The 24,078-nt window shown below is 34.4% G+C and overlaps 1 protein-coding gene and 1 pseudogene across 1 annotated transcript; both read left to right on the forward strand.

The window, feature by feature from the left end:
- The first annotated feature begins 2,556 nt into the window (after positions 1 to 2,556).
- Positions 2,557 to 10,137, forward strand: LOC132123023 (GTPase IMAP family member 8-like; annotated as a pseudogene).
- Positions 10,138 to 20,023: 9,886 nt separating this feature from the next.
- On the forward strand, positions 20,024 to 23,678 carry si:dkey-23k10.5 (GTPase IMAP family member 8). Its single transcript, XM_059534119.1, has 5 exons — positions 20,024 to 20,145; positions 20,683 to 21,345; positions 21,980 to 22,684; positions 22,762 to 23,430; positions 23,542 to 23,678. The coding sequence occupies exons 1-5, from the start codon at positions 20,115 to 20,117 to the stop codon at positions 23,676 to 23,678; spliced, it is 2,205 nt and encodes a 734-aa protein (XP_059390102.1). The 5' UTR covers positions 20,024 to 20,114.
- Positions 23,679 to 24,078: the final 400 nt, after the last annotated feature.

Consider the following 24,078-nt stretch of genomic DNA (forward strand, 5'->3'; position numbering starts at 1 on the left):
CACAAAGCCCCAGTAGATGGCAGCAAATAGCAATTCCTTACTTGAACATCCTGGTTTTTTAAACGCCATCCTCCTAGCAATCTTTCAGCCCCTGCTGGACGAAAGTCACTTAACCTATTTAATATTCATGAGAAAATGTTTGGTCATAATTTCGGACTTAACACTTTTAAACCATTTAATGTTTGCCACCACTGCAAGAGAGACAATGCTGTGTTACTTTGTTTTTTTGTAAGTGTACTCTGGATTATTACTATTATTATTATTTTTATGAATTGATTTATTACTTTGGGGTGATTACAGTAAGACTCTATTTAAATTAGATATTAAAAAATATACTGTAGAGATTATTTAAAATGAATTCACATAAAAGTCACATGTATGTTATGATAGAAACAATATCACAGGAGTAGTAGTGCCAATATATGGTTCTATATCAGCACGGCTGTGATTCGGCCATAGGTCAGTGGTTTTAAAACAGTACTGTTTTAAAAGCTCACTGTATTATGTAAAGTATGAGAGAGAGAAGGACTAAGCCAGTGTGATTGCATCTGATACAGCATTCATTCTTCAGCTCAACCTCACAATAAAACTTACTTTGAATGTCTGCTGAGGAAAGCGTGCGTTATCTTTGGCATTTCATCTGTTAGGGGTGATTTTTGATGACAGCACTGCTCACTGAGTTTGTTTGCTACATCTTACAAAGTGTTGTTGTAAGTAGAAATCTTTCCATATAAAATCTCTTTCAATGTAAATCTCTTTACTGCTGACTCACTTGTAACAATGTAACTAATCACAATCATAAAAACACCTTTCTCATCACTAAATACTACTATTATTTTAATAATACTTATATAAAATATTGTTTAAATAATAATAACATTTAACAATCAACAACAACCAGGATTCTTTCCAGTCTGTTAACTCAATAAGATAGGCCCAGTTAAAAAAAAATGCCTTTAGTAAATTATAATTATTATTATTTCTGGAGCATTTGTTGAATATGCTTGGTACTTTTTTATTTATTTTTTTATTTTTTTTTTCTACTTCCATCTAAGTTTAAATAAGGTTCTGATGTCACTCTTACTAAAACTTAAATTACATTTTACAAGTTGAGTTATACCAAAAGGAACAGCTTATAGCACTGCATTTCTATTCTTTATAAGGTAAGGGGAAAACAGACATCAGCTATTCATAAGACAAAAATCGGAAAAGTTATATTCCTGTTAAACCATGTAGAGAAAGATAGATTTATTCCTAATCATTATATCTGAGTTGTTCCATAAATGAAAGAAAGGATAATTCATTTTTGCCTCATGATAATAAAGAGGAGAATAGAAAATGTACACAATTTATTTTAACTTTGTATTTTTTCCTTGATATATTTGACTAAGTCGTGACTAAGCATATCATCTTTAGTCCTTTAATTAGTAATTAATTTAGTCCTTTAATCTTGCTCCAATGGATATACAATAAATGATGGTAGTCTATGGTATACTGTTTAAAAAATAAAAGCAAATTCTATATTCACCTAAAGATGAAAACTGTTTTCATCTATCATCCTTATGAAACCCTCAGAATATGCATGCTGATATTTTATTATTATTATTAAAAGTTTATAGAAAGAGAATCAATAAGGTCCAATGTTGTTTGGATTTGTTTGTATTCTGCAGAAGGAAGTAGTCATACAGGTTTTACACAATATGATTTTCAGTTTAATATATCATTAAATATTGTAATGTTATTACCACTGCAGGATAGATTTCTGCTTTACTTTCAGAAAACTATTTAGGACATTGCAGTCACTCTACATTTGATGGGAAAAACAATGTGCAAACAGTATGGGGCTCTCTGAATGAGACTCTCTCGCATACCCAAACTGCTCATTTAACAGTTAATAAAAGAATTGTCTTGAAATATTTAGTAATTTTAATCATCTCCACATTGATTTTTCTCCCTTCAGAATCCTTCATTACATTACTTGAAAAGGGACTTTATGAAATGAGATTATTGATGCTTGTGCCGTTTCTGAATGACAGAACACAAAATAAATTAATGTAAAGAAAAAATCAGGTATTGTTAAAATAAATATTTTATGTTATACAAAATAAAGAAATGCATGATTTTTACACTAATCGCTATTGCAGGAAATGCACACGTTTAGCAGTTAACAATTAAATATTGTTAAAATGCGTTTTGTTCAGTTCTATCTAGTGCTATTGGTTTGAAAAGTAGCTATTTTGGCTGAAGCACAACTTTGTTAATTTAAAGTAATTTTATTTGCACTTTCCCTCCTTTTTACGTTTATCTTTTGCATGTGCTTCTGGATCTTTAAATACTCCGTATTTTTATCAATTTAATTTTGCATCAGGTTTATTTTAAGACTCTTTTGTACTGTATTTTTTGTGAATCGACACACTAGTTTTACAGGTAGCAGTTCAAATGAGAGCACGAATTGTGTCGCTGTTTTATTGGCTGCTCTGAAGCAACAGAAAGCACTTTCACTTTCCTTCTGACACGACGTCTCGAGACTGGTATGACTGGTTTTACTCTCTATTTGAAACATCACGTTAGGCTACATGACAATATTAACAGTATAAAATGCTTTTGTTGATTACCGTTGATAAATCAGGTACCCTGTTTTCACATAAACACGACTGTAAATAGGAATACTGTTGTAGAAAATTGGCCAGCTAACTGAGCAATTAGCTTTCGGATTCTGTTCCTTTGTAAACAACTTCTTTAGCCTACGGAGAAAGGCGATGACTGTGCAATATTCAAACTTGTTCAAAACCATGGCATGCACACAACTGCAGTTATGCTTTATATCAAAGGTCTGTCAAGAAGAGTTAAAGAGCAGTTTTGGATCCAAAGCTGGTAGTCATGATGAATCTCAGTTCATTTGGAGGTGAGTAAGTCAAATGTTAATTTTTGAGCTGTTTTATTGATTAAATTAATAATTCATTTTATAAATAATCCAATTCAGTATTACATTACATTAGATTCAGGGCCGTGCAGAGACCTTTGGAGGGGCAGGTGCTCAAAGTATAAAAGGGGCACATGGAACAAGGCTTTAAATGGCACTGTTCAAAATATCAATACAGCAATATATTGTGATGCATTCCTTGCTGATTCGCGTATCGATATGGATGATTATGTATTGATACGGCAGCAAATGCTCTGATGCAGTTTTGAAAAAGAAAAAATAGAAAAGACAATTTTAAGTTTAAAAGTTAAACAAATATTTTCTTTCCACCTAATAATAGCTCTGGGATCAGAAACTGAAATGTCTTAAATTGTCCCAACCTGATGGCTTTTTCTTCTCTGTTCTACAGAATAATTAAGAATAGCGGTTATAGTAAAAACTATAGAAAACGCTTGTGCCTCTACATTTTCCTCTTTCTCACCATCAGCCTCTGTCTCCTGGCTTGCTGTTCCCTGCTCCCTTTCTGTCACTTGTGCCTCTACATTTCCCTCTTTTTCTTCCTCTGTCTCCATCTCCTCATCTGGGGCCCGTTTCACAAAGGAGGTTAAGTGAAAACTCTGAGTATGTTTACCCTGAAATGAGGGAAACTCTAGGTTTTCTGTTTCAGAATGGGAGGTTTGTCAAACCTGAGAAAGCAGGGTAAGTCAAGCCCGTTTCTGAAAGAGAGGTAACTTACACAAGGAGTCCATCTTACCATGGTAACTTACACTATGAACCTAACCTGGTTGGGAGCAGGTTTTCTTCGATAAACCCAGAGTTTATTTCGGTCTCCTCCCCCTTTTTAAACACTTCATTAATGCACACTGGAAAAATGCTCTTCTTACTTAGTGTTTTTTTTTCTTCTTTTTTTGCCCAAGTACAAATATAAAAAAGAATTCTAAAATAAAGATTGATTTTCTATATAAGAAAATGATATAAGAAATTTTGTCTTGTTTCCTTGGGGGGGGGGGGGGGGGGGTCATTTTACGTAAGTGCATTTTACTTAAGCAAAATTATATGCCACTGTGGTAATAAAAATAATCTTAATGCAAATGGTAAACCTTATTCGGAGTGTCTATTACTAAGTGCAAATCTACTGTAGCTCCGCCCTCCATCGACACATAAGGTTAAATACGACATGTGAATAACGGCTTCAGTGGTGTAGGCACTAGGCAGTAATGTTTTTGGCACGGAAACTAGCTTGTAACGTGATTGATTGGGTAAGAGTCCGGCTTTTGCCGAGCTTATTCTTCTCACTTTTCCCATCACATGTCACATTAGAATTTATTTTCAATAAAAATGAACAAAATGTTCTAAAAGTGGAAGTAAATTTAAACGAGTGTTTAATAATGATACAACTATTTATATTGGTAATAAATATAATCATTTACAATATTTTATTATTGCATCCTGTTTATGTATAACAATACTGTGGTGCAAATGTATCTGCCAGTATAAAGTATAACTAGCATCTAATTATTATTTACACTTAGCCTGTTGCAAAGAACTGCTAATTTTACATGGTAAATAGAATATTATGGATCATAATAAATGGATCAATTCTTATCAGTGTTATAATATCACAGGTGAAAACTGGCAGAACATTAGATTAATGAATTAATAGCTAATCATTTTATGGTATCTCATGGGCAAAATATATATATAAGATAATCATATTAATAATATCTAGAGCTACTTGCACTTAGCCTACTGTAAATAGGATCTATTGCTAAGAAAGTATGTTAATTCCACTTAGTGTAAATAGCCACTGCCGTATTTTTCTTACTCTATTGGCAGATCATTTGTAAAATTAGAAAAATACACTTAAAATATTATTATTAATATGATTATCTTATATATATTTTTTGCCCATGAGATACCATAAAATGATTAGCTATTAATTCATTAATCTAATGTTCTGCCAGTTTTCACCTGTGATATTATAACACTGATAAGAATTGATCCATTGATACTGGCTTTTTATAGTAGTGGCGCACGCGCTTAACTCAGAGTCAGTCAATTTAGAGTTGATTAAACCAACTCATTTCAGCTGTTCTGTATCCGAAAACTCAGAGTTTCCCATCTCAGGGTAAGTCAACTCAGAGTTCAAGTTTAAACCCAGAGTTGGTTGAACCTCCTTAGTGAAACAGGCCCCAGCTCTATTACTTTCAACTCTCTGTCCATTTAGAAACAAGGCATAATTTACTATTTCAGCATTAATCTATTATTTTAACCATCACTACTGTCTATTCTTGCACCTAATCAATAAGTCCACCTTAAATATTGATACAAAATATTAAACAACTGATACACTGGAATATAGTGATTAATATTATTATTACTGTTGCAGTTGTTGTTGTCTAAAATTGAACACCTTTGCAATGTAAACAAATGACAGGCTACAAGTGTATCCTTAAAGCATTATAATGAATGAATAATGCATTATAAAAAAATCTTATAATAATATTGTACTTGTGTCATCTCCTAAGTATTCATAAGAACAGTTATAATATATTATAATATTTACTTATTTGTGCTTATAGCTTTTAAGAGTATGATTTTTAACACAATGAACAAGTTGCATCTACTTTTACAAAGGATCATATTTATCATAGTCATAATGTATTATAAGTATCATATCTTGCCATTTTTCTTATGCTACTTAAAGTGGCCAAAGACCACTTATAAGTAGTAGTAGTAATAATAATATTAATAATAATAATAATAATTATTATTATAATAAAATTTCTCTCAAACAGCCATAAGATCAGGTAATAGATCAGATGAGTGTGTAATATGACACATTTGCTTTGATTTTTTTTTTTATTGTAATATCAGTTATTATTTTGATGGTACCCTTTAGACAGCTGTTGATAAGTAACTCTGCAACTACATATCAACTAGCAGTCATTAGATTATTAGTATGTCCGCTAATGTAAATATATGCTAACATTTTATTTTGATGGTCAACGGATACAGATAAACTGAATATAAGTGTCTTCGCAAGTACATCAACTTATTCTACCGTGCTAGATTCTGCCATTCTTGAGCATACTAATACTCGAATGAGTTAGTTTGCATGTTGTTGCAAAGTTGCTTATAGCCGATTGATTAAGGGGACCATCAAAATAAAATGTAACCATATAAAACATTGCATTTTAATTAATTAAGCTCACATCAATAAATTAACATTAGCTCCACAGGAAACACACTAATAACACTCAACATCTAACCACTCACAAGCTGTAGTAAGATACTGCAGATCTTAAATAATGTCAAGATATGATACAGTCCATTATACTGTAAATGAAGTAGATTTAATATGGTGTTCATTGTGTGTTATAAATAATCATAATCTTAAACTTTTAACCACAAAGACGTAAGTATTATGATGTATTATAATTGTTGTCATGATTATTCATGAATTGATCTAACATATACATTTTTTTTTTTATAATGCAGTATGCATTCATTATAATGCCTTCAGAATACCCTTATAATGTATTATACATACAGGCTTTATAGAAATTCTTACCAATAAGGGTAATACACGACAGCATATACCAGTGGTAGCCTTTGTGCGTACTAACATTGCCTAAACGTTTCCTCTCTGCTTCCGGACAATAACTACTAATAACCGCTTATAGGCTCTGTTGAGAAGTAGTGTTGTGACGGTGATGAACACCGGTAATAGCCCACCGGTATCACAGTGGGGTAGGGTGGGGGTTGTGAGCGTTGAAGTTTTTCCTATTTCCCTCCCTAACTAAAAATGCCCATGCCCATTTTACTTTCATTTTCAAATTAGGGACAATTCTGCATCAATTACTTCGATGGACAACAACAACAAACTCGCTTCTTGTTCTAACGGTTGTTAATATAAATCTATTATCATACAAATCTACCTAATATTAACATATAGATCTTTTCAGATTGTTTACATTTCTGAGGGAAATTATTCAGCGTGTTGTTTATAAAACACTCATTTAGGCTTCTTCCTCCTGGTTCTCTAACAGAGCTGCGGATCGTTCTTTTGGGTCAAAAAAATGTTGGGAAAAGCTCAGCAGGAAACACTATCCTGAGTAAAAGGGAATTTGACTTGAGGAAGAATGTGCATTGTGCGGAAGCATGCAGTGAAAGAGCTGGCACAAAGATCACTGTGGTTGATACTCCAGGGTGGTGGGGAAATTTACCCTTTGAAGAAAACCCTGAACTGTGCAAACAGGAAATTATCCTGAGTGTGACAAAATGTCCTCCAGGACCTCATGTGCTGCTGCTGGTCTTAAATATAGACACAACGTTTAAAGAAAATGAAAAAGACATCCTATGTGAAAATATTAAATGCTTTGGTGAGGAAGTATGGAGGTACACAATAGTGCTGTTTACCTGTGGAGATCAACCAGGAAGTATAACCACTCAACAGTTTATTGAGGATGAAAGTCAAGTAAAGTGGCTCATTAAGAAATGTGGGAACAGATATCACAAGCTTGATACTAAAAACTGGGGCAATGGATCTCAGGTCGCAGAACTGCTTAAAAAAATACAGGAGATGGTGGAACGAAACAGAGGCAGACATTATGAAATAAACAGGGAGACTTTGCAACATGTGGAAGAAAAGAGAAGAGAACAAAACAAGAAAGCAAATGAAAGAAGAATGAAGATTCAGCAGCTGAAAGACAAGACCAGAACAACTGGTGAGCTCTTTTTTCTAAATCTGTTTATTATTATTGTGTTTTTACCAGAAATGGTTAAAAAAAAAGAAAAAAGAAAAAAAAGGAGAAAAAAAAGAAATGTGATTTGAGCTAAAGAAAAGATTTTGACCATTGTCATCAGATTTCATTCCTGATTTGAAATGTGTTACTAGAATGTAATCTTGACGAAGAGTTTTAGAGTTTTATGCATTTCCTTTTTCAAGCAGATATAAGAACTGGATATTTACTTGCTTATTACTTTTATACCATTTCCAAAATGGATGCCAACTTGTGCCAAGTGAACCGATTTGCCTTAAAAGGACTTTGATATATCATGAAAACTCACTATTTATATAGACCTCTGTTGTCAACATGATGGTTGATGTAAATGATGTTAACTGTTGGCGTGCTGTACTGTACCATAATAGAGCATACATTTGGTTATCATAAATAAAGGTTATCTCTCAGAGCTGAGGATGGTGCTGCTGGGTTATTATGGATCTGGGAAGAGTTCAGCAGGAAACACCATCCTGGGAAAATCTGCGTTTGATTCCAAAAGATCACTAACATCTGCAGTACGAGAAGGAGATGTTGCAGGAAGACACGTTACTGTGGTTGAAACTCCAGGCCGAAGAAGAAATTACTCTTCAAAATACACCCCAAGATTCTATAAAGATGAGATTGTGTTGTGTTCATCTCACTGTCCTCCAGGGCCACATGCCTTTCTGCTTGTCATAAGAGTGGACGTTATTTTCACTGAAGTGTACAGAAAGGCAGTAGAGGAACATGTTGCTCTTCTTGGTCTCAATATCTGGGACCACATGATTGTTCTCTTTACCTTTGGTGACTGGTTGCAAGACACAAGCATTGAGCTGTTCATTGAGAGTGAAGGAGAAGCTCTTCAGTGGATAATAGACAAATGCGGGAACAGGTATCATGTCTTCAACAACAAAAACACAGATGATGGCAATCAGGTGACAGAGCTGTTTGAAAAGATAGAAGAGATGGTTGCTGGAAACAGAGCACGCTGTTTTAGGATTGATAATCAGCATTTAAAGGATGTGAAAGTCAGAAGGATGAAAGTAGAGAAAATAGTAAAACACATGCAAGATGAAGTGCAAAAAATAAATGAATTTAGACATTCAAAGTCAGGTGAGTAAATCATGAAATATTGGTTTAATGGTGCATTACATAGTCACATTATAATTTCATTAAGTAATGTTCATGCTCTATTCTCTTTTATTGTTCTGTCAAGAGTTCAACAGGAAACACAATTCTGGGTAGAAAGGCATTCAACAGAAAAAGGTCAGAAGAGAATCTCAAAGAAAATGGGGAAGTTGCAGGAAGGAAGCTCACTGTGGTTCATACACCAGGATTTGAGAAAGATTACCTTACTGAAAAAGGACTTGAGGATGCCAAACTCAACATTTTGAGAAGTGTAACTGAAAGCTCCACTGGAACACATGCTTTTATTGTAGTCCAGAGTGTTAACTTTTCCTTTGCAGAGGAAGAGAAAAGTGCACTACAGAAAATCATGGAGCCTCTCGGTGAAAGAGTTTGGAATCACCTGTTGGTTCTGTTCACTGTCGGAGAAGAACTAGGAGAAACACCAATAGAGTTATTCATTGCAAGTGAAGGTGACGCTCTCCAGTGGCTCATTGAGAAATGTGGAAACAGGTATCATGTTCTCAACACTAAGAACTGTAGTGATGGATCTCAGGTCACAGAACTCCTGGAGAAGATCGAGGAGATGGTGGCATCAAACAGAGGACAACATTATGAAATTGACAGAGAGACTTTACAATGTGTGGAAGAGAAGAGGAGAAGAGCAGAGAAAAGAATGAAGATTCAGCAACAGGAATATGAAACAGAAAATGTGAGGGTTGAAAGAACAGATCCTCTTCCCAGTAGAAGAGCACGTAGTATGGATATCCCTTTAAATGGTAAGTGTATTTTTTATCTACACACCATAATTTATAAAAAGGTTTTCTGATATATGAACTTATTTCTTTGCAGTCTCTGAAGTCTGCAATCCTTCCTCTGGAGGTTCAGCGTATGTATCCATGAGTGTCTCATCAAAAGAAACATCTGAAAAGTTCAATTTCAGCACATAACTGTGTTCACAAATGACCTCTGGATGGGTGTCTCTTAACTCTATTCCAGATTCTGATTAAGAACCTGATTTAGAATAAGATATGCGTCTAGTTTTTAAGTGTGTCAGAAAATATGGCAAAAATATTATATATAATTAAAAAAATTATAAATTTTTTGACGATTTTCTTTTTTTTTTATTTAAGGCTACAATCTTTTCAGTTTGTTACTGCACCTCTTTGTTGCCCTCTTTTGTTTCTAGAATGAGCTGGAAAAAAAAAACAGGATTAGGCCAGTATTAGGCTATGAACACAGCTCTGTTATTCTTTTGAACTGTTTTATTTTATTGTGTTTAAATTGTAAATTGAATTGTAGTTTAATTTTAATCTGCACACAATAGTACATAAAAAGTTCCTTTTTTTAACTGATATATTACATTAACCTAAATTCATTACTTCAGACTTATGTGCCCTCTAGAAGCTTGCATTCTGCAAGTGAACATCCTTGATTGTGCCATCCCAAAGAAGCACAAATTGGACTTTTATGGACTTGAAATGAAATGTTTCCTTCCTAACTCAATCTGAGCAGCTCATTAGCCATCTTCAAGAATCGGCTTAAAACACATCTCTTCCATCTTTTTTTGACCCTCTCACTCTAGCACTCTATTCTAATTCTAATTATCTAACTCCCTTTCTAACCTTTTTGTATTCTATCTATTTTCATTTCATTTATTATACAATTATAAAAAAGACCCCTGACACTAGCTTGCTCTATGCTTTTTCTATTCTATCTGTTTTCTTTTTATTAATTATATTATTTAAAAGCCCTTACTATGAGTACTGTGTTAACCTAACTGAGACTTGTTATAGCACTTATATATCATTGCTCTTTTTGTTGTTTTTGATTTCTTCCATTGTCCTCATCTGTAATTCGCTTTAGATAAAAGCGTCTGCTAAATGTAAATATATGAATTTGTTTCGTTAGAAAGTTGATGAAGGCTACATGCAATCCTTCCTCTGGAAGTATATATATATGTGTGTGTGTGTGTGTTTTATTATCAGTGGTAGTGTAAAACATAACTTAAGACAGTTTCACTGAAAAAAACAATTAATTGAATTTACTAAAAAAATTTGTGGTAACGTGGTTGGAATCAGTTAATTTTAGCTATATTTAAAGGTCACGTTTTTCGTGTTTTTTTGAAGCTTTGATTGTGTTTACAGTGTGCAATATAACATGTGTTCATGTTTCGCGTGTAAAACCCCCCCCAGTATTTTTTGACTTTGTAAATCTTTATACTAATAAACCTAACTAAAATTACAAGATATAAATAATGCTCAAACCTGACATTTATAAAAAAATACAATTGAAATGCCTTACTACATTCCAGTGTGTTATTATATGAGGTTACATTATATCACCTATATATCACATTCTGTTTTGCACAAATTTACTCCCTGATGATAATCATAACTGCTGAAAAAAAAATTGAAACTGTATTACTTTATCCTTATCCAATACAATTTCATTAAAGAAGTTAATACATTTTAACATCAGAATACTTAATTTAAATAAAAGATTTACAATATTATTACCTGTGTATGAGATTGCATACAGTTGTCTATTATTAATATTAGGTGGATTAAATGGAATCTTCAACCTTCTGCTGTATCATAAGCATGCATGCACATTTCAGGTGTTTTTTCTTGTTAGGCTGAAAGGTTATTAAAATAACGCACAGGTGGAGCCACACCTTGGACTATTCGAGTGTGTGTTCCTTCAGTCTACAGTAGATCTAGATAGGGCCATGATCCAGTACTAACCTACTGTAAACAGGACAACTTGGACAAACAGAGTTGCTCACTGTCTTACAATGACAGCTGTCAGTCAAAACCTTCTTTTGGGGTGTTTCTGATCAATTTGGGACACACCTTCAAGTGGGACGTAAATATGCCATGGAGGGATATATAAAAAAAATATTAAATATGTAAAATGTAGTTATGTAGTTATGTAATTGCAAATGTTTATTTCTATGCAATTCTTAATCAGAATGGCTACATACCAATTTACTGTATATTTTATCAATTTACTTTGTTACATTGTTGCTAAAAAATCCTATACAAACATGCACGAGTGCATAAATATTACTAGGATTTAATAAACACTGTGAAGTCACTTATACTGTGAATTTCTGTTAAGATTAGCAAGTCCAGTCACCTTTATTTATATAAGTATATCAAGAAGAAAATCATCAGTAAGAACATCGCATTCTAAATTTCATTAATCTGTTTCACTGCCTCAATGAACTGGGTGATCACTCACTAATAGAACAATCACTAAATCTGTTACAAAAGCCCTGTTTTCCTTACAGAGGTCAGCTCTAATATTTATTCTGTTGACTTCAGAGACTTGGGTGTGTTTAAATTTAAGAATTATGCTTTAGTAAAAGATATTGCAAAAATGCTACAAATTCTCCTCAAACTACTGCCTGTGATTTAAGCAGCAAAAAAGTAACAAACACAGGAGTGAGTGACTTAAAACAATTTTTTGTTGGTGATAATACTAGTGGCCCAATGCTTTTGCACAGTACTGTACAAATACACAGTTCTTTGTTAAAAATGTAATGAATTAAAAAATAAAAATGTTCACATTGGCCATTTATCCAGACTATTTCAGACTGTGCAAGTATAGTGAATTAAATTTATAATGAACAATAGGCTGCTAATGATTAAATGGTTGTTTGTTGTTAAAGGTTTATGATTGTACAGTTTATTCATTATTTTTTCTCAACATGATGACTTTGACATCTTTTACATTTCTGCTTCAATTTCAAATGACTGAGAACTGTTTATAAATCATTTGGAAAGCCACTTAGAATAAATGATTTGGAGAGAGCAGGAAGTGTTGAGTAGTCCACACATCCGATTTGTTATGCATAGGAAATATGAAAACTTCCCTTTCGTTTCATAGCTGTTATGATCCAGCTGGGGGTTCAACCAAAACAGATACATCTCTGGTGTGGGTGTTTGTCCTCAATGCTGAGCACTCCACCACTGGAGGAGACTGAACCCAAATGCGGAGGAATAAGAAACAAATGAGACTAAAGTCTGAGTTTTTTGCTTTAATTCATATTGGGAGAACAAATAGTGGCAACAGTCTTAGATAGTGATTCTGATGTACCACAAGGTAACTCAAACAACTCTCCTCGAGAGGCAATAGAAAAATGTAATCTGAATAGAAGAAATCTTCTTTAAACGTCAGTCCAAAAATATAAATCCAGGAGTCCACAATTCTCAAAATGCTAACAAAAATGCAATCCAAGAACAACACAGTAGTAAGGAAATAGAAATGCATATACCAATATGAGGACTGAACAAGAACAATAGGCAGTGAGGCCTTGAAATAGGGTTCATCATTAGGAGATGAGAGCAATTTAATAATGTGAAGAAATCCGGAATAGAAGTTACACCACCTCCTAGTGGTGGAATGAAGGAGCATCAGACAAAACAATATAAGATTACATCCAGCATTCCTTCTCTTCAGCTCTATTGTCTTTATGAAAAAGTACCTGTAGAGACAAAAATGTTATTTAGTTATTTAAATTATTTAGATTATGTAATCGCCAATGTTTAAAACTATGAATAGCATAGATTTAAATGAACTGTGAAAAGATTTTGACATATAAACATCCTGTTTATTAATAGAGGACAGAGGCATAACAGTAGTTGCAAATAGTAGTTGTACATTTTGACAGAGGTAAAGCAGTAAATGTAAATATGTTATATGACATTTAGAAATCCTTGTATCATGCTGCACTTCAGAAAGTTCAAAGCAACACCATCAAGATGAATAGCACAATACCTACACTACACGTGTCTTTATCCTGTGGAATTGCCAGAAAACTTATTATGCCTATGTATTTCTGCGCGTATGTAATTTTTATTCAGATCAAATTGAGTTATGTGGGGCAAGAGGAAAATTATGTCACTCGCTTGTAAACGAGCAGGAATTAAAACGAAACTTAAGTTCTGAGAATCGATGGAGTAGGCTACGTCTATTTTATTATTATTATTATTTTATTTTTATTTTTTTATTATTTATTTATTTTATTTTATTTTTGTTACAGATGTAGCTGAAAACCCCCTTTGTCACCATTCTTTGTGGCATTCAATTAAGATTTGTTTCATGTTGGACCGTATTTCATTTTAGGTGTTTTTACAGTTGCGCATTACAACCAATCACACACGATTCTGTTGAGTTTAGGAAAGCAATTACCAATCAGAGGCGTTCAGTTGAGTCATCGCTGAAACTCATCAGGTTTTTTGAACGAGCCCACGTTCGATGACTGAATTCCGCGAATTCTCTCATCATAAACAACAAAGCGCAAATGTACTTACAATGTAAGGGTTTAATGTTGTAGTGTATACAGCTTCAGTGATTATAACGATGGTTTTGTTTTTGGACAGTGCGATAGATCCAGTGGCGGATCTAGAAAATTTTGCATGGGGGGGCAAAGGGGTGGCAAGAGGTCTTGGCAGGGTGGCAGGGGTACATGGAATCCCTATATATGAATTGCTTTAAAAAAAAAACACAAAAACACTTTTAAACTACAGTAGTTATTGTTTAATCATGCCCTTACACACTACAACGTTTTTTAATTCACAACACACACACCAGTTATGTTTAGAATACTTAATTCTATTGTATTTGTTATTTCCCCAGTTGTAACCTGGTTTCATTGCTGTGATATCTGAGAGGAATTGGATTTAATAGGACTGCTTAGGCTTAGCTAATCAAATGTTCGATCTCCTAACTGGCACTGTATTGTGTGTTGTAACGTAACAGCCCAAACTAAAATTGGGTATTTTTATTTAACCCTCTGGGCTTCTTCGTAAATGGGTTACACTTAGCTTCCTCCGGGTCAAAAAAGACCGAAGCCTTAAAAATTTAACTTTTTTTTTCCCAGGAAAACCAATCAAATATATTTTTGTTCAATAATATTTTTTGTATATTATTTAGAATTTTTAAAGATTTTTATGATACTTTGCATTAATTATATATTTTTTATGAGCAATTTTTTCCATTAGAATTAATATATATATTTTTATTTTATTTTAATTTTAATTTTTTTTCAATAAATGCACCATTGCACATCAAAATAGAGTGCAGGCCTAAAATAAAAAGAAATTCAAGTGAGAAGAGCGCCATCCAGTGGCTTTAAAATATAATAAATGTGTGTAATGTCCTGTAACCGCCTATAGGCTGCCATAGCTTTTTTTTATTTATTTTTTTATTCCCATTTGGAAAGAAAAAAAATCGAATTACTAAGCAACCACTGAATGGAACAACACAATCTATATATCATTTTAAAGCTTAGGATCTCAGCTTTTTAATGCATCTAATCACATTTATTAACTCTTAACGAGTGCTGAGTAATCCCTCTAAAACCGAGTGTACCGCCAGCAGGCGCCACCTAGCTGCGAAAATATTCATTACCATATTTTTCAAAAATATTGCCTTGATTAACACAAAGTTGATGTCATTTGAAAGCTTAGGGTATGACCTTTACAGTGAATGTATCCACTTTGAAAAAATCTTAAGTATTGCTGAGTTATTTGGTGATAAATACAATTTCTTTTTTTTTCATAATCTATAAAATAATGTACTGCAATGTGTCAAAAACATCATACAGCTCATGAAACATTCACAGATCATTGAAAATGGCACTTCATTTTTTTACAGCATATTATTACAATTACAATGAGCCTAAAATTAACATAATCTATTGCTTTTATGACTAGATATTCTTCATGGAGAAACAATTGCCCATGAGGGGGCGTCAAAGACTGTACAAAAAGGCTATCTCTGTTCCAAATGCTGTAACTTTTGATTCCTTTATCCAAATTATTATTATTTTTTATCCAGATGCAGCTAACATGTAGGGGGACTTCACTAAAAAAGAATTTTCCTCCTACCTTATTTCCTTCCTGAGTTATTCCATGACAAATAAGAAAGATATGCAAAATCATAATACAAATTATATATATATTTTGTCTTTTATCCGCAATTTCTCTGCAGGACAATGTCTAAATGTAATCTAATTTATATTTTTGAAAAATTTAAAAAGAGTTCTTTCAAACGATACCTACCTTTTGACTCTCCTTGCTATAGTTTTGGAGTTATTATGATTATATAGTAAAATATAGCAAAATTTGCTGTTTCAGTCTTACCAGTTAATTTCTCTGTGTGTGTGTGTGTTTGTGTGTGTGGGTGTGTGTGTGGGGGGGGGAGGGTGTCTTATTTGCACTCTTGATGTTTTAGAGTGTCACCCCTTCATTGCTGTACACTTTTTTTCTGCACAGTGGCTGATCTGTAGTTTGTACCACCAAAGTTTCTCTGAGTTTTCGGATTTTCTTGTATTTCCCATTCATTTCCTATGTGGGTCATTTTTGACCCGTAGGAAGCTAAGTGTGCAATTTTTTTTTACGACCCTTTAACATATCAGAATCATCTCCTTGATTTTTTTGTGTGTTCACATAGGTAATACAACAAAAGTCACCAAGTTTCATCCCCCTCCGATGAAGCAAAAAAATTTAAAAATTTAAAACGTACATGGTTTCGGTCTTTTTTGACCCGAAGAAGCCCAGAGGGTTTTAAAGTAATTAATTAATTATTAAAGCGATTTAAGGGAATAAAGAAAAAGAAAGGCTTGTTGTATTAGTGAAATAATTGTAACTATTTGCAACTAATATTTTATTTTTAATTTACATAAATGAATCAAGGAAATTATAGCATATTTTCAATTCAAAAAGGCAAAATGTAATAAATAAATAAAAAAAGTTGAACTTTTCTATTGTAAAACAGTCAAATATTAAATTATCTACTTACATTTTACCAGGCATTTGTTAACTTATTTAATAATTTTAGCTAGACCGCTGAACTTTTAGTCTTCCTAACAACAAACAGAGCGTTGCGTAATGTAGTGCATCAGAGCAGCATCAATAATAATATCAAGTGAATCTCTTATCTGCATCTTAAGTTTATTGCCAATAATAATGACAGGTTTGCGAACGTGAACTCGGTGAGCTCGCGCAAAACACATCTTCAGCACAGCGACTCATTTAAACTCCTTTGATTGGCCGATGTGATCAACAGACATGTCTGTGATTGGCTACAATGCTCAACGTTGCAAAAGCATGTCAAAAGTACCTTTAATGCAAAGGGAAAAATATAAATAAAAATGTAATATGCACTGGTCATGATTAGTTAATCGCGGCTGTTTTAATCTTATTCACATTTGTTTTTCTGATGAATTGTTTTGCTCTGTGAGAAAGACAATTTAACAAAATATTCGGGGCTTTACTAAAAACTTTCGGGGCTTAAGCCCCATTAGCATTAGCCCAGCCCTAGCGCTGTCCCTCAATATTTTATATTTTTCATTAAGCTGTTCTTGTCTTTACTAAAATCAAAATCAGGCTAATCAAAGAGAAGAGTGCTCTTACAAATCACGAGGGAGCGATTTGACCGCTGATTTTGCGTTATCGTAACGTAGACTCGCTGTTTTTGCTGATGCTGAATCGTCTATAGCATACAATACATTCATTACAAATGTAATTTTAAGTTTAACGTGTGTTTAAACTACACCTGGGGAAACTCACTTCACCTTCAGAGGATCTGTCCGGGGCAGTTCAGTCTCTGGTTGCAGGGCCACCGCACCGAAGCAGACTCGCTGTGTGTATGAGCCAGACTGAGCGAACGCCGCTCTGCACGTTTGAATCAGGGACGTAACTAAGTATTTGAGGGGCAGGCGAATAATACATTTAAAATTAAAAATTAAATTGTTCACTTTTGGTAAATGTATTGGACATAGTGGTGGGTTGTTTTTGTAAGTACAGTTTTTGGATCATTAAAGTTAGGGGGGCAGCTGGGGGGGGGGGGGGGGGGGCAAGGCTCTAGAGTGGGGGGGCACCTGCCCCCCTGTAGATCCGCCCATGGATAGATCAAAGTGATAATGTCATTTCTGTAGGCTACATAATTTATTAAACACAAATTCTGTCCCATTAGACATATTGTATTAGCCTACATGACACACATGTCTGGTTCTTGCCTAAAAAGGCCTGGTACCTTTGCCCTTGAGTTGGTTCACCCTACGCCTGTGGTGAAGAGATTCGTTGTGCTTGTTTGTGTGTGTGTGTGAGAGATTGATTATAGGCTACTTGGTAGTTATGGGTGTGCGAAATGACGATTTTTGACCGTGGACGATTAAATTTTCCTCCAAGATCTGCTTTTGAAGAAATATGTAGTATCTTGCTGTCTATGATGGCTTGTATTTTTTGTGTTTTGTATGGAACATCGGTGCCTGTTTAAAGGCACAATATGTAATTTTTCTGCTTTAAAAATAGCAGAAATCACTATATCTATGTTATATATATATATAATATATACATAGAACATAGTTTATAATATAGTTTAATATAGTTTCTTTATTTACGTTTTGTCGCCCGTCTATGACGCCATATAACCTTTGACCCCTCTAGTTTATCTAACTTCCTGTGGAACCCGGCGGAGCCGCCAAATACAAAAGTGAACAGAAGCAAAGGAGAGACGAAGAAGAAAAAGTAGTAGCTAGCCTTGATCGAGACTATTATATTTTATATTTATATTGTTTATATTAGTATTTGTACCTCAATCAATAACTTAGTTATGGATCATGATTATGCTTTGCCTGCACGTTCTGTGAAGCGCAAACATACGGGTGAAATAAATGACCCAAGAAGGTTTTGGGACAAGAGAAGAAACAAGACACGGGTAAATATTGGAGCTGCATTTCCAAGATGGAGAGAGCTTCGTGACAAGCTGAAACTACAGAGAGATGCCGAACTCGCTTGCATTCTAATAAACAGGTATGCATCCATTCAGCTAACTGTATCTATCTGTATATTTTGTGAAACGATGATGTCTTGTGTAAAACGCAGACGGACTAGCTCTCATGTATAGTATAATGTAAAACCACATTTGTTCTATATCTAGCAGGATAAAGTAGCTTCAAATGCAGTTCACTATCTTGTTCGATATCATAGTATAAACGTAATTATAATTATAAACTAAAGGCGATCGTGTTTTTTTTAACATATATTACTACTAGCTAGATGGAATATTGATTTGATAGGGGTCTGATAATTCATATATCTCTCCGTTCGAAAAGACGTGATTGTCAAAATACTAAGTTAGAATGAGTACGGAATACATGTACTTCTCGGCGACATCATCACTGCTTGCGCACGCAACCAGGAGGCAAAAGACCCACGCTCTTCGTACCGGAGTAAAGGGTTTAGGCTAGTGGTAGCATAGTGGTGGTGTTGTCGCTAGTCAAAATGCCAAGGTGTTGTTGCGTGGTCAGTTGTACTAACTGAGCCAGTGCTGGGTGTCAGATGTTCACAGTATGTCCGGATTTTGATTCGTTGGACGTTTTACATAATGTTATATTAATATGAAACACAAACAAACAGATCCAACTCTGAAATTGCTATTTATTATTGAGTCAACAAGAAATTACAAACAATGCGAAATCTACGTTAATTACAATGTTGTCTTATTGAACTCGGCATAACAGATAGCGGTTTTCTGCCTCCTGGATCCGCGCGCATCAGGTATTGTTTGTATACAAGAAACCCGTGTATGACAGAGCGCGTGTTCCAATGAACAACAACTCCCATGAGTCCACGCTCTTTCCCAACGTCATCAAAGTACGTCTTTTGTTGTTATTTTGATTGAGTGATCCCTGGTGGCCATAAATCCCATACTGTACGTTTAAGTGACGGATTCCTTTACTTGCGTTTGTTTTCAGACATGCTAACAGACGTCTTATACTTGTGCTACAACTGTTTAGCCTGTGCAAAAAAGATTTCAACCTCTGTAGCACCAGTGCTTTGTGAAAAAAAAAAAAAAAAATTTACGTACAGCCCTGGCTTAAACGTATGTTTGAAGCACAACTTTAAATTTTGAGCACAATTTTTGCACTTTCTCCTTTTATTTGTGCACCTTTTGTTTACCGTATATCTATACACTTTACTCATTCATTCATTTAGTAAATGTGATTGTGGCACATTGTGGAATGGATTAATTATTTTGGAATCATCTGAAACATCTGTTCTTTGACCGTTGTAAAATATATGACTCAATAAAACAGCAGCAATAAGGGAACAAAGTTCAGCTGCTCTCTGTAGACACGTTATACTGGGCAACGCAAAAACATCTCTGAAAACTACTTATACTATTAACTGTATATAACTGCAGTTAATGCATTATTTTAAAGGACTGAAACAGATATTTGACCCATTAAAGAAGAATTTTGGAAGACGAATTTCAGTGGGATCATGGATCCAAGCAGTTCACATAGTTCCTCAGGTTAGTGTGATAAATATTTGAGCTTACTTTACTCAAGAAACAAGAGCTGCTCAGTGTTTATCATTGTCCTTGGTTTTGTAAACATGATTAATAATGCTGGTTAATGTACATTTAAATGCTTTTTGGATTCCATATTTTTGTATAGAGTACACATCAAAAACAAGCTGATAACTGTTTTATTTATTCCTGTTTTATGCATCAGCATATCAAGACTTAATGTCATCTAATCAGCATAAAAAACAAACTGTATAAATTATATACAAAAAGCTCATAAATAATGCTCCCTGTATCACATTATCTGTATGCTGTGAGTCATTTCAGTTCAACTAAAACTGAAACTAGAATCCATTGAAGCAATGGGAGTAAATTGAAATAGAATGTTATATTTAAAATGATTAGTTATTCAAGGCATCCATTATTGTAATGCCATTATTTAACAATTAATTGAAATGCCGTAAACAGCTTGGTGTTCTATCTAGACCGTTTATTTAATACAGTACATACTGGCATACCTCTGCTTCGATTTTCTCTTAACAGAGCTGCGGATTCTCCTTTTGGGTCCAAAACTTGCGGAGAAAAGTTCAGTAGGAAACACAATCCTGGGCAAAAAGGAGTTTGACTTGAAGACTTTGCAATGTGTGGAGAAACACAGTGAAAGAGCTGGCAAAAAGATCACTGTGGTTGATACTCCAGGGTGGTGGGGAAATTTACCCTTTGAAGAAAACCCTGAACTGTACAAACAGGAAATTATCCTGAGTGTGACAAAATGTCTTCCAGGACCTCATGTGCTGCTGCTGGTCTTAAATGTAGACACACCGTTTAAAGAAAATGAAAAAGACATTCTATGTGGTAACATGAAATGTTTTGGACATGAAGTGTGGAGGCACACTATAGTCCTGTTCACCTGTGAAGATCATCATACAACCACTCAACAATTTATTGAGAATGAAAATCTCCAGTGGCTCATTGAGAAATGTGGGAACAGATATCATGAGCTTGATACTAAAAACTGGGGCAATGGATCTCAAGTCATAGAACTGTTTAAGAAAACACAGGAGATGGTAGAAGGAAACAGAGGCAGACATTATGAAATAAACAGAGAGACTTTGCAGCAGGTCGAGGAGAAGAGGAGAGAACAGGAAAAGAGAGCAAACATAAGGATCAAAAGTCAACAACTGAAAGATGAGACAAAAACAACTGGTGAGCTTTTTTATGACTCTCTATACTGATTTTATGTTTTACCAGAGACCGTTTAAGGGGAGAAACAACCAGGCCCTTTATATAATGAATAAGATAAATTGTAACACACAAAATGCACCTCTAGGAATAGAATAGAATAGAATAGAATAGAATAGAATAGAATAGAATAGAATAGAATAGAATAGAATAGAATAGAATAGTCCCAATTTTCAGTTAAATGAACCAATCAAAACCTGATCTAGAGTTTACACATTGACAGGGTCTGCCAGCAGATTTGTACTAAAGATACTATTACTGTATGTTTCACCATTGTTGTCATAGTATTTGTTAATTTGAAATATTATTGAAATGTAATCTTGACAAACAGTTTTAGAGATTTCTGTCTTTCTCTGTTTTAGTAAATAGCTGCTTTGCTTAGATGCCTGCATAGGCTGCCTGAAAACATTACTTATAAAGTTATCCATCTAGTAGACTAATCTGACTTTAAGGGACTTTAACCTCTAATTATATAGCCTGCTCTATTTTATAACACAACAATCTTCCTTATCCACAGAGATATCTTCATATTACTGGAGGTAATTAAAAAACTGAGTTCAAAAACCTACCATAATAAAATATTTATGTCTGCCTGCAGAAAATAAGCATCCGGTCTCAGAGCTGAGGATGGTGCTGCTGGGTTATAATGGATCTGGAAAGAGTTCAGCAGGAAACACCATCCTGGGAAAATCTGTATTTGATTCCAAAAGATCACTAACATCTGCAGTACGAGAAGGAGATGTTGCAGGAAGACACATCACTATGGTCGACACTCCAGGCCGAAGAAGAAATTACCACTCAAAATACACCCCAAGATTCTATAAAGATGAGATTGTGTTGTGTTCATCTCACTGTCCTCCAGGGCCACATGCCTTTCTGCTTGTCATAAGAGTGGACGTTTCCTTCACTGAAGTGTACAGAAAGGCAGTAGAGGAACATGTTGCTCTTCTTGGTCTAAAAATCTGGGACCACATGATTGTTCTCTTTACCTTTGGTGACTGGTTGCAAGACACAAACATTGAGCTGTTCATTGAGAGTGAAGGAGAAGCTCTTCAGTGGATAATAGACAAATGCGGGAACAGGTATCATGTCTTCAACAACAAAAACACAGATGATGGCAATCAGGTGACAGAGCTGTTTGAAAAGATAGAAGAGATGGTTGCTGGAAACAGTGGATGCTGTTTTAAAATACAGCAAAAGAATTTGCAAGAGGTACAGTCCAAAAGGATGAAAGTTGAGAAATTAGCAAAACAGATGGAGGCTGAAGTTAAAAAAAGAAACGAATTAAGACCTTCAACATCAGGTGAGTAAACATTGAAAACACTGTTTTAATCTGAAGTTACTGACAATATTTACAGTCTGTGCTCTGTCTTTTTTAAGGAGTTGCTGAACTTTTTGAAATGAGGTTGGTGTTGCTTGGACCTCACCATTCCGGCATAAGTTCAACAGGAAACACAATTTTGGGAAGTCAATTATTTGACCGAAGAATCGAAGAGAATCTAAATAATAATGGGGAAGTTGCCGGGAGGAAGCTCTCTGTGGTTTGTACACCGGGTTTTGAGAAAGATTTCCTTATTGGGAAAAGACTTGAGGATGCTAAACGCAACCTTCTGAAAAGTGTAGCAGAACAGTCTTCTGGAACACATGCTTTCATTTTAGTCCAGAGCGTTGACTGTTCCTTTGCAGAGGAAAAGAAAGGTGCATTAATGAAAATCATGGAGCCTTTTGGTGAAGGAATCTGGAATCACATATTGGTTCTCTTTGCTGTTGGAGAGGAACTAGGAGAAACTCCCATAGAGTTATTCATTGCAAGTGAAGGTGATACTCTCCAGTGGCTCATTGAGAAATGTGGGAACAGATATCATGTTCTCAACACTAAGAACTGTAGTGATGGATCTCAGGTCGCAGAACTCCTGGAGAAGATCGAGGAGATGGTGGCAAGAAATAGAGGATGTCATTTTAGACTAGATGAAGATACTTTAAACTGGGTTGAAAGAACAATAGCTGTACCCATTAGAAGATCACACAGTATGGATGATCCTGTAGCATGTAAGTTGTTCAAAAGGTTGTTCTTTGTAATGTAAGTTGTTCTTTTAAATTGTTGTTTAAAAGGTTTTTCTGATTCTGATATTAATATTTTATTGTATTTATTTTTTTTAGTTTCTGGAAGACGCAGTTTTTCTTCAGGGATAGGTTCAGCATCTGTGTCCCAGAGATCCCAAGAAGCACCTGAAGAGTCAAGTTCAAAAATGAGCTCTGGAGTGGAGTCTCTTAGCTCTATTCCTGAGTTTGATTGAGGCCTGGATTCTGATTTAGATACACATGCAGTCTAACATTGTCTTGTTTCCTTCATTTAATCAGCTTATACATTTTTATTACCTGTTTAGATCTGTACATAGAGAACAGAGAAGGAACAAAAAAGGTTACTTATGTTCAGTAATCGGTAACTTATCAACAATCAAATCTTTTTTCACTTTATGTTTTGAGTATTTTTTCCTAAACTAATGACTTTATTTTTATGAATATGTCATTTATCAGACATGCACTGTATACAGTTCTTCATTAAAATATGATTTCAGATTTTGAAAATCCAACTTTAAATAGGTATATGGATCTATGTTTTTGAATAAGCTCACCAGACTATTATATGACTGAAAACGTGATGTCATTGTGATTGGCTGCTCTAACGATAAACAG

The sequence above is a fragment of the Carassius carassius genome, chromosome 41, assembly GCF_963082965.1.
Source record: "Carassius carassius chromosome 41, fCarCar2.1, whole genome shotgun sequence".
Lineage (NCBI taxonomy): Eukaryota > Metazoa > Chordata > Actinopteri > Cypriniformes > Cyprinidae > Carassius > Carassius carassius.